The following is a 15,904-nucleotide window of genomic DNA, read 5'->3' as shown; positions in this document are numbered from 1 at the left end:
GCCCCTGTAGCATCCAGAGAAGCTTCCCACTGCCAGGTGGACGAGAATAGCCCCACCAAGGAGCACAAAATCAGTTCACTTTACTTCAATCTGGAATGATTTCACAGTTTAAATCACAAGTGTTGGTTGTGCAGAGCAGAGTGTGTCAAAATCAGATATTGGTGAACTGAAGAGAGAGACAGGAGATGGGAAGAGTTCAGCAGTCATTGAGAAGCCATGGGTAGACCTGGAGGAGCAATCCTATTTGTTGCTTCTCTTACTGATTTGTTACTCTGACAAATCCAGAATGAAAACATTGAAAGAAGTGCTCTCGGATAGAGGGCCACCGTATGGGAGAACAGCTGGTGTGGACTTAGACCGACTGTTGTCAGGCGGTGAGTGTCAGGTGGAGGAGGAGAGCCGGAGCAGAGGGACCAACCAGTGTTACGTTCAAGATGATTGGCTCAGATGCTCCCTGATACATGAAGAGGTGCCCACAAAAGAAACTTGAGAGATCTGCTTGTTTCACAATTGAAAAATGATGTAGACACACATGTGTTCTCCAGCTCAGTCTGCATGTAACAACTGCTGCTCTTGTCTTTCTTGTGTGTTTAGGGGATGATAACATGTGAAAGGCAGGTGACCAATCATCCTGATATTTCAGGACTGACAGAGCCTGAGAAATCCCTAACTGTCCTCATTTTACCAGTGAACAAGTGACATGCAAATTGAAGAAGGGAACCGCCCAGTCACAGAGCCCGATGGAAGCGGAGCCCCCAGCTCTTAGCATTGTAGCACCTCAGCACCTACCAGGGCCCGGGTTTAGCAACACTCTCTAATGAAATGAGAAATGAAATATGCCCCAGCAACCAGAAATAAATAGTGCCCTAAGACATGCAACAGTTTCACTAACTCCATTTCACTAGGTGATCTGTTTAGATTGTCTTTCAAATACTGGTGTTAGATACCAGCAGGACAACGGATCGTTTCCTGAGCTGCAAGGAGCAGCTGTGTGCTGTGTTCCTGGATGCCTGAAGTGTAACGACAGCCGTGAATCGTCGTCTTCATAGCCTTTAGACAGCAGCCGTTGCCATGCAGTGAGTGAGTAGTGTGCACCAGATACCACACTGCCCTCTTTAAATTAGTGGGTTCCAATTCCTTCTTCCAACAGCTTGTCAGATGAGGGCCTTTTTATTTTAGAGCTGATGACTGGAGTGTGCAGTTGGACACCTGTCCAAAGTCCCCCAGCCAATAAGACCCGGGCAAGTTCACTGGACCTCTGAGACCCACCATGCTGGGTCCCTCAGCTGGGCAAATTCACTCAGTCAGTGACATCTGCCTCAGCAGTTCAAATACCTCACATGATTCAAATGTCTCCCCTTTCAAGCTGAGCATATCCTGAACCACTTTCCTCCCCAGCATGCACCTGCTATAGGCACACTTGGCTCCTGACTTCACTGGGGAAGGGATACCCCATTGCTCCCCAAAGGTCTAACCTGCAGAGAAGTCTCCCCAGGGTCCCAGTGCCCCCACCCCAGTACAGGTACCCAGCTGCATGGCTAATGACCTGACAACTTTCGGCCTGGTACATGGGATGCTCTCTGTCCTCTCTCCCCATCTGCATACCTTACCTGTGCTCTTCTGCTGAAACCTGGCCATTACCATTTTTTTTTTTTGACAGGCAAAGTTAGACAGTGAGAGAGAGAGACAGAGAGAAAGGTCTTCCTTCTGTTGGTTCATCCCAGAAGTGGCTGCTACGGCCGGTGCACCGCCCCGATCCAAAGCCAGGAGCCAGGTGCTTCCTCCTGGTCTCCCATGCAGGTGCAGGGCCCAAGGACCTGGGCTATCCTCCACTGCCTTCCCGGGCCAGAGCAGAGAGCTGGACTGGAAGAGGAGCAATCGAGACAGAATCCAGCGCACCGACCGGGACTTGAACCCGGAGTGCTGGCACCGCAGGCAGAGGATTAGCCTAGTGAGCCGCAGCGCCAGCCATCTTTACTTTTAAGAGCTCATGTAACTCCCTACATCTCACATAAAGATCTAGTCTCCAAGTAGCTCACAAGGTCAGGCTGACCCTCCATGACTCAACTCCTACCTCACATTCTTTTCCCATTTCACCCTCACACATTCAAGCCTACACATGTAGGGTTTTGTGTATGCTTTAGTTTTCCAAACATACTGCACTCTTTCTTGAATCCACATCTTTGGCAAGTTGTTTTGCTTGAAGCGTGTTATTACCCTCCTAGATGTCATCTGTGTATCCTTGGCGGCTCATCTGGAGCCTGGCTTCTTCCTGGAGACCTCACTAGCGTCCTGACTGCCTCTCCTCTTGAACATGGCGTTCATTGTACCCTCCATGTTTTCATCAGAGTGTTTATCACACTCGACTGTCTATTCAACAAGTAGTTCTTGAATGCCTGTGACATGGTTAACAGTGGTGAGTGTCAATCTTAGTTCTAAATGGTATCCCAGACTTGTCTGAGTCCCCTGTTGGCCCACAGAGCCCTGGGGTGAGGATCTGTGCCCATCACCTCTGAGTCCCGGCACCACCCAAGGTGCAGCACAGAGGAGTCTTCCACACAAGTGTACCCTGGGTGGTTCACGACTTGCCCCATCCAGACCTCAGCCAATCAGGGTCTGTAGGAGTGCCTGCAGAGGCAGGCAGTAAGAGATCCCACATCACAGTCCAGACAAGGGAGTGTTTGCCTACAGTGTTCTTGCCTCCGTTTCTCTCCCCCCTTACTCCTTGTAGTATACATAGGATCTCCAGGCAGAAGGAAGCTGGATTAGCAATATACCTTTAGAAAATTTCCCTTTGTCACAGAAACAGTGTGAGTTCCTGCTGTCAGGGTCCTACCCAAATTTGGACCAGTTTCATCATGGTTTAGTGTTGATGACCAATAAGAGGTCATTTTCTCAAATGCTAAGTATAGGACTGGTGGTCTCCAAGACTGACAGTGTTCTGTGCAATATTTAGTTATGCAGTTGCTTCCATGAAAACCAAAAACAAGCATTTACAATTCATGTTGTTTGAGTAGGCTGTTGCATCTAGTGGTATAAACTTTATCTAATATGCAAATTCAAACATATCTGAAGCTCTTTCACAATGTATGCATTTTTAATGTTTTACATAAATGTGCATGTGTTACTATAGCATGCAAAAGCTAGATCTGGTTTTAAAGGTACATTATACATAGTGTTTACTTGGTAAAACGTTTAGGAAGCCGAGATTGTATCGTCAGATGCATGCGATGCATATTGTGCAAGTATTTCTTAAGTCATCCTCATGGGTTTTACTAGGATTTCCATGTGATTTGGAATTATAGTACCAAGGATGTGGAAGACAGATGAAATGTTACCAGTGACTAGACAATGCAGGCTGAATTTCTCTGTCTTAGCATTTCATGAACCGATTTTGGCATGCGTGTTAGAAATGCATATGCTCTTATCTATCTAACGTTCACACCAGTGACGCCCATGCTGAGCCTTAAATATCTTGACCAACTCCTATTGCTTTACTCTAAAGATGGTAACTCAGATCTTCCCTTTATCCCCCCTTTTTTTTAATCAGTGTATATGGTTGTCCCTTGGCTAAAAAAAGAAAAACACAAGATAAACAGCCCCAGGAACCTGCGCCCAAAAGAAAACCATTTGCAGTAAAGGCAGACAGCTCCTCAGTGGATGAGTGCTATGAAAGTGACGCCACCGAGGACATGGACGAGAAGGAGGAAGAGGAGGAGGAGGAGTACTCTGAGGACAACGACGAGCAGGGCGATGAGGATGAGGAGGACGAGGAGGTGGACAGAGAGGAGGAGGAGGAGATTGAGGAAGACGACGACGATGATGATGAAGATGGAGAGGACGTGGAGGACGATGAAGACGAGGAGGAGGAAGAGGAGGAGGACGAGGAGGAGGAGGAAGAAAATGGTAATCTTTCAAATATTAGTAAAGTGTTACACTGAGATTTGGGTCAGTTTTTCAACGTGAATTGCCGTTAATATTCATGACACTTGAACGATGGTCACATATGCTGAAAAGGTTAACTGTTCAGGAAAACTTGACCTTTATGTTATAGAATCTCTCCAGGTCATCTGTTAGACTAGGTTTTGTTTATTTCAGTCAAACTGTGATTCCAGTGGTTTATCACAGGGCTGTGCTGAGGTTGTGGTGTACATATTGGATTAGCGTAGTACAGTTTGTGCATAAAGTTAAGCTAGGGTGCCGGTCTTCAATTTTGCATTTCTTGGTTGCTTTAGCTGAGCGATAGTAGTGACTGCTAGAACAGTGTTGTTGGGCAGCTTCAGCCCACACCTGCACGGGGGAGTGGAAGTCCTGAGTGCAATCGGATGTATCCACTGGGTGAGTGGGCTCCGGGTGTCACAGTCAAAGCTCTGCTTTCACACGGTCGAGTAATCGGGGTGAAAAGAAATGCTCTGGAAGTGAGAGGACTGACTTGTCGTTGTCTCCTGTGTCGGAGAGACCCGCGTTTTCTCATCAGGTGTCTGACACTGTGAGACACAGCAGTGAGGCAGATGTAGTGGCATGCTGAGGTCAACTCAAGTGAGATTCACTGGATCTTACGTCCAGTTCTCTGTTGGTGTCACACTCCAAAATATGACTTCAGATATTTCTTTTCTAGAAAGAAAGGAGCTTTTCTAAGCAGCCTGCATCTAGTCTTCACTGGCTCAGGGTTTATGTTGCAGAAATGATAGAACTTGATGAAAAAGTGAAGGCAGTGTTTTTTCCTACCATTCCCCTTGTGCTCCAATGTTCTTTGCAAATCTGAATTCCGGGGAGCTCATTTCTGTACTCAGAGGACAGGCATTTCTGCAGGGCACAGAGTCTCTCTAGGTCAAGGAGTCATGAGTTATTGATTGCTGATTCCATGTGCAGGCACGAGGCACTGGTGCTCACAAGTCCTCATAGTCTGTACTAGGAAAACAGTATTTTATGCAATAACCCTAGACTGTTAGAGTAGCTTAAGAGTCTTATGAAAACAGTTTACCAGTTATATTTACATATATACACAGCTATATATCTTTACAAATCCATACACACAAATAAATTGCGTGAATCAAAATTTATTTTCTTTTTTTAAAACAGTTGTATTTTGTAATTTTTTAAAAGATTTATTTTATTTATTTGAAAGACAGAGTTACAGAGAGAGATAGAGACAGAGAGAGAGGTCTTCCATCCGCTGGTTCACTCCCTAGATGGCTGCAACAGCCGAAGCTGTGCCAATCTGAAGCCAGGAGCCAGGAGCTTCTTCCAGGTCTCCCACGCGGGTGCAGGGGCCCAAGGACTTGGGCCATCTTCTACTGCTATCCCAGGCCATAGCAGAAAGCTGGATTGGAAGAGGAGCAGCCAGGAATAGAACTGGCGCCCATATGGGATGCCGGCCTCAGGCCAGGGCTTTAACCCGCTGTGCCACAATGCTGGCCCCCAAAGTTTATTTTCACAAGATATTTTCATCCTGATACTGTGGAGTACAGTGTGCAGAAGGTATAACAGGCTTCATAAGAATCCAAGCAGATATAATTGTCCCAACCCATCAACATTGCTGAGATGTTAAGAATGAACACACAGAGCTGTGTGATGGAATATGAGTTTCTGGACGCTCGTTACCGGTGTGGTCTGGGGTGGCAGCGGTAGTTGCTGAGGCTGCTAAGTGACTGCAGCTTGCCTGTGGCCTGCACTGCCCTTCACACTCCCCTCCGGTGTTGGGGAAGCCATGGACACTAAGGTTTGGATTAGGAAGTGGGATCTGTAAATAGGCATCATTGAACCAAGGGTTTCAATTGAATTTTAGGTTCTGCTTTCATTTCTAGAATTAGTGCTTTACCCTGTGTTATGTAGGGTCATACTTTAAATACCTCTAAAATTACAAAGTGATATATTTGGAAAAAGGAGTCAGAAGCTTTGTTGAAATAGCTTTGGACTGTGACTGCATAGAATTTGTCTGTTTTTTTAAAGATTTATTTATTTACTTGAAGGCAGAGATACAGAGAAGTGGAGTCAGAGAGAGAGAGAGAGAGACAGGTCGTCCATCCGCTGGTTCACTCTCCAGATGGCCACAATGGCTGGAGCTTCGCCAGTCCAAAGCCAGGAGCCAAGAGTTTCTTCCAGGTCTCCCATGCAGATGCAGGGACCCAAGCACTTGGTCCATCTTCTACTGCTTTCCCAGTCCATAGCAGAGAGCTGGATCAGAAGTGAAGCCGGCACTCAAACCGGCACCCATTTGGGATGCTGGCACTGCAGGTGGTGGCTTTACCTGTTGTGACACAGCGCCAGCCCCAAATTTGTCCATTTAACTTGAGCATTTAGAACATGCTTGTTTTTAAAGCCAGATAACAAATCAAAACTGAAGACATTTTTATTGAAAAAAAAATCCAATTCGGTGGGCTACGGCCTCCTGGGCAGGTCCCGGAATTCCTGGTGCCTCGAGCAGACCTGGCCTGATGACCTCGTCTCAGGTGCTCAGCAGAGGTGCAGCCCAGAGCCCATGAGAATGCAGGTGCTGCAAAGTGAGGGCACGAGAGGTGGCAGAGCACAGGCGGGGAGAAGGAAGCAGCTGCTGGGTGCCTGTTGCAGAGTTGACATCCAACATCTGGCTCCAAAGTTAACAACTCCTGTCATCATCTACTCCATGAACATGCAAAGAGCCAACTGGTCTACCCAGGAGGCTGTGGCCTTCGTGAGATATTGGGGGGTTGGGCTGCCTGCTGCCAGCATCACACAGGCCCAATCTGCCAAGCACCTATGGCCGTGACAGGTGATAGTCACTCTGTTTCTCACAAACTCTGGGTCCCAGGAAGCCATTTGGAAGCAGCAGCATTCTGGGGGAGGGACCCCCACTGTGGCCTTGATCAGGTCTGGCTTGGTTTCTAAGTCAAATGAGAGGCTCCCCTGCCCCTCCCAGAACAGATCCCATCACAAGCCCTCTGTGTCATGGTCACGGGGAGAGGGCTTCCTTACAAGAGCCTCAGGCAGACGTTGGGATGTCCCGGAGGATCATTCCCCAGGTATTTCATAGCCCACCTGGGGAGGAATCTCCAGGAATCTTTAGATCAAAGCAACTGTATAGCTTTGTTGATTGAGCAGTCAACATGCTCAAGCCCCTGGTTATGTAGAATGTATTAAAATAAGGCTCTGAAAGGCCTGCGTCTGTCACCCTCCTGAATTTTGCCCTGCTGAGCGTGCTTTATGTCACCTTACTGCTACTTTAGTGCCAAAAGCAACATCAACAAATGTGCATTTCTGCTGTACAAACGACATCTTTTCTTAAAAGTTTTATTTATTAATTTGAAAGGCAGAGTTACAGAAAGAGGAAGAGAGAGAGAGAGAGATTGATTTTCTGTCTGCTGGTTCACTCCCCGAAAGGCCACAACGGCCTGGACTGGGCCAAGCTGAAGCCAGGAGCCAAGAGCTTCTTCCAGTTCCCTCAAATGGCTGCATGGTCCTAAGCACTGGGGCTGTCTTCTGCTGCTTTCACAGGTGCATTAGCAGGGAGCTGGATCGAAAGTGGAGCAGCCAGGACTTGCTCAAACCAGTGCCCACATGGAATGCCAGAGTCCCAGGCAGGGTCTTACCCACTACATCACACTACGGACCCTAAGCAACATCTTTGACACAAGAAATGTAATCTCAGAATAGGATAGTCCATGTATTGCATGTGGACTTTCACTTCCCATTAGGTGGGCATGGCAAAATTGTGCACTTCTGAAAGGCAGGAAAGTGTCCATTTCTCGTGTCTGATGCCCAGAACCCTGGACCACCATCTTCAGTCTGGTTTTTTATGTTCATCTGAACACTCTCAATGACTTTATGTTCTAAGGCCACCAACAAAGTCCTCTCTCCTAGCAAATAGAAGCAGCAGTGTACGTGGGGAGTGAAAAGCAGAGCGAGGCAGACGGAGCACAGTGGGAAAAACGATTTGCTGGTCCTATGTGGAAGAAGTGGGGACAGCAGACAGAACCCAGGAGAAAACCTGAGCTGAGAGCAGCCCCGTGGAGCACATGAGGTCACTGCTGGCACCAGGGGGCAGCATTGCGTTCACCCAGCGTGGTCTTTCACTACTCTGTACTTTGCACTGTGGAGGTCATGGAGATTGTGTTTAAACACTGATTTACACAATGCGCCACGTAGTTACAGTTGGAACTGGGAAGGGTGTCGAGGCCCTCCTGTGCAACTTGGGAAGTAAGGACTTACTTCATTCCCAAGGCCTCCAGGACTGCAGCTACACAGACCTGAACAGCACTAAGACTGGGCATTCCAGTGGTACATTGGTGTGCCTCACTGCTGATCTTTGCACCGACCATGAAAGACAGGCAGGTGAGGAGCTTTCTTAGTGTGTTGTGCCAGTTAGAATCCGTTCCCTTCCCTCTGACCGTGTAAGACAGGCAGGAGCAGGACCGTCCCTGTCTCAGTACCAGGGACAAACAGTGATCTTCACATTCACCGTGTAAGACAGGCAGGAGCAGGACTGTCCCTGTCTCACTGTACCGGGGAGAACAGTGATCTTCACATAAGACAGGCAGGAGCAGGACTGTTCCTGTCCCATTGTACTGAGGAGAACAGTGATCTTCACATAAGACAGGCAGGAGCAGGACTGTCCCTGTCTCACTGTACCAGGGAGAACAGTGATCTTCACATAAGACAGGCAGGAGCAGGACTGTCCCTGTCTCATTGTACCGGGGAGAACAATGACCTTCACATATGACAGACAGGAGCAGGACTGTCCCTGTCTCATTGTACCGGGGAGAACAGTGATCTTCACATAAGACAGGCAGGAGCAGGACTGTCCCTGTCTCATTGTACCGGGGAGAACAGTGATCTTCACATAAGACAGACAGGAGCAGGACTGTCCCTGTCTCACTGTACCGAGGAGAACAGTGATCTTCACATAAGACAGGCAGGAGCAGGACTGTCCCTGTCTCACTGTACCGGGGAGAACAGTGATCTTCACATAAGACAGGCAGGAGCAGGACTGTCCCTGTCTCACTGTACCGGGGAGAACAGTGATCTTCACATAAGACAGGCAGGAGCAGGACTGTCCCTGTCTCACTGTACCGGGGAGAACAGTGATCTTCACATAAGACAGGCAGGAGCAGGACTGTCCCTGTCTCATTGTACCGGGGAGAACAGTGATCTTCACATAAGACAGACAGGAGCAGGACTGTCCCTGTCTCATTGTACCGGGGAGAACAGTGATCTTCACATAAGACAGACAGGAGCAGGACTGTCCCTGTCTCATTGTACCGGGGAGAACAGTGACCTTCACATATGACAGACAGGAGCAGGACTGTCCCTGTCTCATTGTACCGGGGAGAACAGTGATCTTCACATAAGACAGGCAGGAGCAGGACTGTCCCTGTCTCATTGTACCGGGGAGAACAGTGATCTTCACATAAGACAGGCAGGAGCAGGACTGTCCCTGTCTCACTGTACCGGGGAGAACAGTGATCTTCACATAAGACAGACAGGAGCAGGACTGTCCCTGTCTCACTGTACCGGGGAGAACAGTGATCTTCACATAAGACAGGCAGGAGCAGGACTGTCCCTGTCTCACTGTACCGGGGAGAACAGTGACCTTCACATAAGACAGGCAGGAGCAGGACTGTCCCTGTCTCACTGTACCGGGGAGAACAGTGATCTTCACATAAGACAGACAGGAGCAGGACTGTCCCTGTCTCACTGTACCGGGTAGAACAGTGATCTTCACATAAGACAGGCAGGAGCAGGACTGTCCCTGTCTCACTGTACCGGGGAGAACAGTGATCTTCACATAAGACAGGCAGGAGCAGGACTGTCCCTGTCTCACTGTACCGGGGAGAACAGTGATCTTCACATAAGACAGGCAGGAGCAGGACTGTCCCTGTCTCATTGTACCGGGGAGAACAGTGATCTTCACATAAGACAGGCAGGAGCAGGACTGTCCTACTTTTATCCTACCTGTTGGAAACAGACTCACAAGGATTAAACCATTTTTCTCTGAAGGGTAGATGTGGAACCAGACTTTGGTTGGTCTTTTGTATCACTTTCTGCTTGTTTGAACAACAGGAACTCTATCTGACTAACTCAGTTTACATTAAGTTCATATTTAACTAAAGAGTATGATTATTAACAGTTGACCTGTCATAGGCTGGTTTTTACTTGAAGGATTTCATTTCCAAAATACATAGTAATGGTCTGATTCCACATTTACTAAATACAGCTTCCCTTGTCATCCTACCGAAAGGTGTGCTCAGTGGTTCTAGATTTTTCTTTTAGCAGATCTGGTGCATGTAAACCTATCTGTTTGGATACCTGTGACTTGAGAAGTGTGCACCAAAAGCTGTGTGATAATGCCCAGGGAGTTATGGTCTATTTTCATAATCCAGTAACAGGAATAATCTTTTAATCTCTCCAGGTGTATGTGAAAACAACACGTTGGTGTGTCTGCAATGTGTGTGTGTGTACATACCCTGTGTCTCTCTCTGTGTGTGGTATGTATGTATGCACCCCTTGTCTGTGTGTATGGTGTGTGTACACACCATGTGTCTGTGTTTGTGGTGTGTGTATATAGCCCATTTCTGTGTGTGGTGTGTATGAAACAGCACATGTCTGTGTATATGGTGAGTGTGTACATACCTCATGTCTATGTGTATGTTGTGTGTATACATATGCTGTGTCTATGTGCTGTGTGTACAGCCCATGTCTGTGTGCATGGTATATCTGTGTGTGTGGTGTGTGTGTACATACCATGTGCCTGTGTGTGTGGTGTATGTGTACACACCCTGTCTCTGTGTGTGTGGTGTGTGTTTGCACACCCTGTGTGTGTATGTGTGGTATGTTTACATACCCTATGTCTCTGTATGTATATATGGTGTATACACCCAATGTCTGTGTATGTATATGTGGTGTGTATTTACACATCTCAGGTGTGTGGTGTGTGTATACACTCTGTGTCTGTGTGTGGTGTGTATGTACACACTCTGTGTCTATGTGTATGTGTGGGGGGTGTGTGTATACACCCTGTGTGTGGTGTGTGTGCACACCCATTGTGTGTATATAAATGTGGTGTTTGTGTGTACACTGCATGTATGTGTGCAGTGTATATGTATGTGTATGTGTAGTATGTATGTACATACCCTATGTGTGTATGTGTTTTGTGTACACACCCTGTGTGTGTGTGACATGTATACATACCCTATGTGTGTATATGTGTTGTGTGTATGTGCATCCTGTGTTTGTGTGTTTATGTGTAGTGTGTATGTACATACCCTGTGTGTGTGTTGTGTGGTGTGTGTACATACCCCCCTGTGGCTGTGTATGTATGTGTAGTGTGTATACACCCTATGTGTGTATATGTGGTATGTGTGCACACCCCCTGGTATGTATATGGTGTGTGTATACAACCTGTGTATGTGTGCGTATGTGTGATGTGTGTGTTCACCCTGTGTCTGTGTGTATGTGTAGTGTGTACACAGCATGTGTTTATATGTGTGGTATGTGTACATACCCTGTGTATGTATGTGTATACACTCTGTGTATGTGTGATGTGTGTGTTCACCCCGTGTCTGTATATGTGTGGTATGTACACCTCATGTGTGTTTAAGTGTGGTATATGTACATAGCCTGTGTATGTATGTGGTGTGTATACACCCTGTGTATGTGTGTGTGTGATGTGTGGTATGTACATCCCATGTGTGTGTATGTGTGGTGTATGCACACACCCTGTGTATCTGTGTGGTGTGGGTATGCTCCCTGTGTGTGTATGTGTGTGTGTGATGTGTGTGTATACCCTGTGTGTGTGTGGTGTGTGTGCACACATCCTTTGAGAATACATGCTTCTCTCGGTAGGTAGGAATGAAAATTCCATGGAAGAGCAGCACGAGGGTCTCAGACTGAACGGTCCCTCCATGTGCTGTGCCCCGTTGGCCACACAGCCCTCCCTCAGAATGTTCTGTGCTGGGATCGGTGGGAAGCAGAGTCCCCTCTTTGCCTCTCTTTACTGACTCTGAGCACTGTCTCAGACAAGGCGTGAGGTCAAAGGCAGTGCCTCTCCTCTCTGCAGCGTGTTCCTCATGTCAGGTAGCCTGCGTTGTCTGAGGATGAGCGAGAACAACCCTGCTGGGCGCCTTCTGCTCCAGGCATAGCAGAGGAGACTGGTCAGACAGGAGTCCGGAGCCCAGCGGCAGGAGCAGGGAAGGGCTGCTTCTGATCCGTGAGCGCACTGGGCATCTTTGTCCTCTGTCAGAGTTGCTGTGGCAGGAGGGCTGCTGGACTCTCCCTGGAGGCTCAGGCCTCACTGCTCTCACCGTGGCCTCTGCTGGTCCTGACTTGGGGCAGTGTCCTCACTGCCGACCCTGAGAAATCTGAGATGGTTCTGTGTGTGAGGCGTTTCCACGCGGCAACTCGGCTCACTCTGACGGAAATTGGGGCAGACCTGCTTGCTGAAAACCCCTCCTCCCCGACGCCCCCACCTGATGGTATTTCTGTCAGGCGGGGACAACACTGGGCCTGCGCTACAGAGGCACCCTGAGCATTTGTGACAAGCAGCCTTGCATGTCTATGAAAGGAGACAGCTGAAGTGACAGGCAGCGTGTGCTGCCTCCCTTGGGGACCACACTCCCCACACTGATGAGCCTCTGTGCCGTCCACGGGAGACGCCCCGTGGAGGGGAGCCGGCAGAATTGCAGACAGACTGTGAAAATCAGAATTAGCTTTCTCCTGCAGTCAGCAGAAAAGCAAGGAGCTCTGAGGCCCATATGGAGACAGAGCTGCCACTTAGTATGCGAGGCTTCGGCGGGAGCAGGCGGGAGAGCGGGGTGAGATCTGACCACTGAACGGTCACCTCTCCCCACAGCCACCTCACCTGCTCCAGGGAGGTTGTGTGCTGGCACGATTGGGAGTGGCGCCAAATTTCCCCTTTCTGGGCACCAGTCGTGATCAACACTACACCTCCCCCGCACAAGCAGAGTCTGTAATTATATCCCCTGCATTGCCAGTCATCTCGGTACAACCCGGAAAACACGCGGAGATGGCGATGTCCGTGTCAAATGCAGATAACACGCGCACATGCATCAAGTACAAGAGACGATCTTTCTCTCGCAATAACGCAGAATCAAACATGTGAGATAGTAGGTCTGCTGTTTGAATCTGCTCTGTCCTTAGCAGCATTACCTGCCACGTGCTGGTGCCCAGCGAGCAGTGTGCTGTTGGACGAGGTGTGGCTCCAGCGCTGGCTGTCCTGCGTCGCCTGAGTCACCTGGCTTCACCTGCCCCAGGGTGGCCTCAGATTTGGGTCCTGGCACTTGTGCTTCAGCCACCTTCCCGGCCTGTCACAGCCTAAGGAAGCTGTAGCATAGGAAAATCCTGGACAGACGTACGCGTACGGTTGCTTTTGGGGGTGACTCGGGCGTGATCTGCTCATTGGTGGCCCTGAACAAAGGCCCCTCCTGCACACAGCAGACACGTGATGGTGTCAGGGCTGAGTCCCCGTCGGGCGGCAGCTTGTTTCAGAGCCCCATGTGCGTCACGTGTGCTGAGGGCACAGCACTACGTGGGAACACAGGAGCTCTGTGGATTCCCAAGTCCGTTAGGACACGAGGAGAAAAGAGACATGGGCGTGGAAAGTGCAGGGCATGGCTCCTTGCAGAGGTCAGAGTTAGGAGTCAGAGTGGAGGCAGAGGCTGTGAGGGTCCAGGTTGAAGCTGAGGGCCTCGACCTGAGGACAACCAGCCAGTGGTGCTGCCTCGTGGGTACTCTGGAGCAGGTCCAGCTCTCTGCCGGGCTAGAATGCTTGGCCAGAAAGGAAGGGCCCTGATGACCTACTAAGTGCCTCACAGCCCAGAAAACATGTGTGAGCAGCCACGGTCGTCTCAGACCCTCCTGGAAAGCAGAGAGCCAGAGCTTCCATGGATCCTCCCCACTCCTGATCCCGCTCCCAGGTCCCAGCACCGGCTGCAGCATACCAGTGACACTCGAGGTGGTCCAGATATGTCGGCCTGTGTGCGAGAAACAGAGGCCCAGGCAGAGAGATAGAGGTAGAGACAGACACACAGAGAAGGGGGAATAGAGACGGAGGCAGAAGGTGCAGGCGGCCCCATTTGGGTGCTCTGGGAGGCAGGGGTGATGGGGTCCATTTGTAAGCACCCCCGATTCCCAGGAGCCGTGTTCCCCACAGGGCGTGCAGCAGAAGGGCCCCTGGGATGTCGGGAGGTGGTGCAGTCGCTGAGGTACACAAGTTCAAGAGCATGGCTCACAGTTTCTGCGCAGGCGGTTCCCACGTGGTTACTTCCCTGGGTTTACCTCGCTCGGCACAGGGCGATGTTCAAGCCAGCTTCATATGTGCTGTGGACAGCATTTCAGTCAGGAGGCCGAGTCCCCCAGGCCTTGCCTGCATGCTAGACCCGTGTGGCAGGTGCAGGCTAGCGGCCCAGCTGTGAGATGGGGGACGTGTGAGGGTCACTGCTAGGCCGTGGGCCTCAGGGAGGGAGAGCCTGCTGCTAGCCGCCCTACTTAGTCACTCACGGACACAGCCGGTACTGATGTTGCTGCTGGCTGTCCTGGAGATGCTCTCAGAGAAAGCCAGAACAGTGCGGCCCTGGGAGGCCGCGAACACTGTGCGCCTGTGTTCAGGTGCTGAGCTCTGCAGTCTCCCAAGGACCCAAGAGGCCCTGCGGGATCCATGGGAGCTTCCACCCTCTGCACAGTGCTCTGCCAGTGCACAGCTCAGCTCCAACGCACCTCACTCAGAAACCCCTGTGAATTCTACACAGGGGTCCCGTTGTCACGCCCCTGCCCTCATCACACCCAGCAGCCGGGCCCCTGTCCCACCCTCTCCATGCCCTCCAGTCATGCTCCCTTGGCTGGTCTGGAGCCAGCAGAGCCCCAGCCCCACGTTTGCGTGTACTGGAATGCCCTGCCCCGAGGGCTGCCCCTTCTCTAGAGATGTGCTCAGGGTCCCTTCTCCAGGAGGTCTTGCTGAGCTCTCCCTCGGCTGCACCTGACATCCCCCTGACTGCGCTGGGACTCCATCATGCAGGAAGCTCCTCTCTGCTCCCGGGTCAGCTGCAGGGTGACACAGCAGGTGGCTGTGAGATGAGCAGACGAGCCTCGCTCTTCCCCTGCCACGCCAGGCTACAGAACTGGGGCAGTCAGAGCATTTGTCTGTGACCTGACAGAAGGGGTAGGTGTCTTTCCCTCTTCCCTTGCCCCTTTCCAGTTTGCTGGAGAGTTCTAGAAAGGCTGGTACTTGGCCCAGGAGAACAAAAGTGCTGATGGGATCTCACAGGGGAGATGAGTGGCCTTGCTGGGAGAGCCTTGGGTTTGGGTGGATCCCCCAGAGCAGATCCGGGCGTCTGGAGGTCACTGTTCTCTGGACCGTCAGCATCCATGGGGAGATGGGAGCACCTGACTTGTCCTCACGCTGCATTTGCTCATGAAGGAAGTTTTGGGGCAGTGACGGGAACGCAGACCGCTTGCCCTCTCAGTGACCCTGGGTGTCTGTGTGCTGGGGGACAGGTCTTCCTGTGTGTGAGGGGCAGCTGGGGCTTCCTCAGATGTGGAGACGGCAGTGAGGTGGTGCCCCCAGCAGGTGGATTTCCAGAGGCAGAGAGCAGCAGATGCCGAGGTCCAGATACAGTGAGTCAGGGCTGCTGGCGGCCGCCTGGTGGCGCGGCTGGCTGTGCGGCGTTTGTGGTGAGAGAGGGGCGCCTGGACACAACCGTAGGGAAGAAACACGCAGTTCAAAAAGGGGGCTGGAAATATGTTTTAGGCAATTGCAAATCATAAACCAAAGCCATCTGCCCAGTGGTAAGCAAGGCCTCGCCCACGTGGGCACAACCAAAGTGCCTGTGAGACTGTCGTCCCCGCTGAGTCCTGCCTGGCCCTGCTGTCATCTCTCCAGGTATGGCCCCTCTTTTCCATGCCTGGAGGGGCT

General features: G+C 50.5%; 1 protein-coding gene across 4 annotated transcripts in view; it reads left to right on the top strand.

Annotated features, from left to right (window-relative positions):
- The window catches only part of MYT1L (myelin transcription factor 1 like), a 153,098-nt gene that overhangs the window by 25,964 nt on the left and 111,230 nt on the right, over positions 1-15,904 (top strand). For all 4 annotated transcript variants that reach the window (XM_062210119.1, XM_062210118.1, XM_062210121.1 and 1 more), the window contains exon 4: positions 3,551-3,906. In XM_062210119.1, the coding sequence (XP_062066103.1) occupies positions 3,551-3,906 (356 nt within the window). The remainder of the gene's footprint in view (positions 1-3,550; positions 3,907-15,904) is intronic.

The sequence above is a fragment of the Lepus europaeus genome, chromosome 13 (assembly GCF_033115175.1).
Source record: "Lepus europaeus isolate LE1 chromosome 13, mLepTim1.pri, whole genome shotgun sequence".
Taxonomy (NCBI): Eukaryota; Metazoa; Chordata; class Mammalia; order Lagomorpha; family Leporidae; genus Lepus; species Lepus europaeus.
This window is presented reverse-complemented; position numbering and strand designations above follow the sequence as displayed.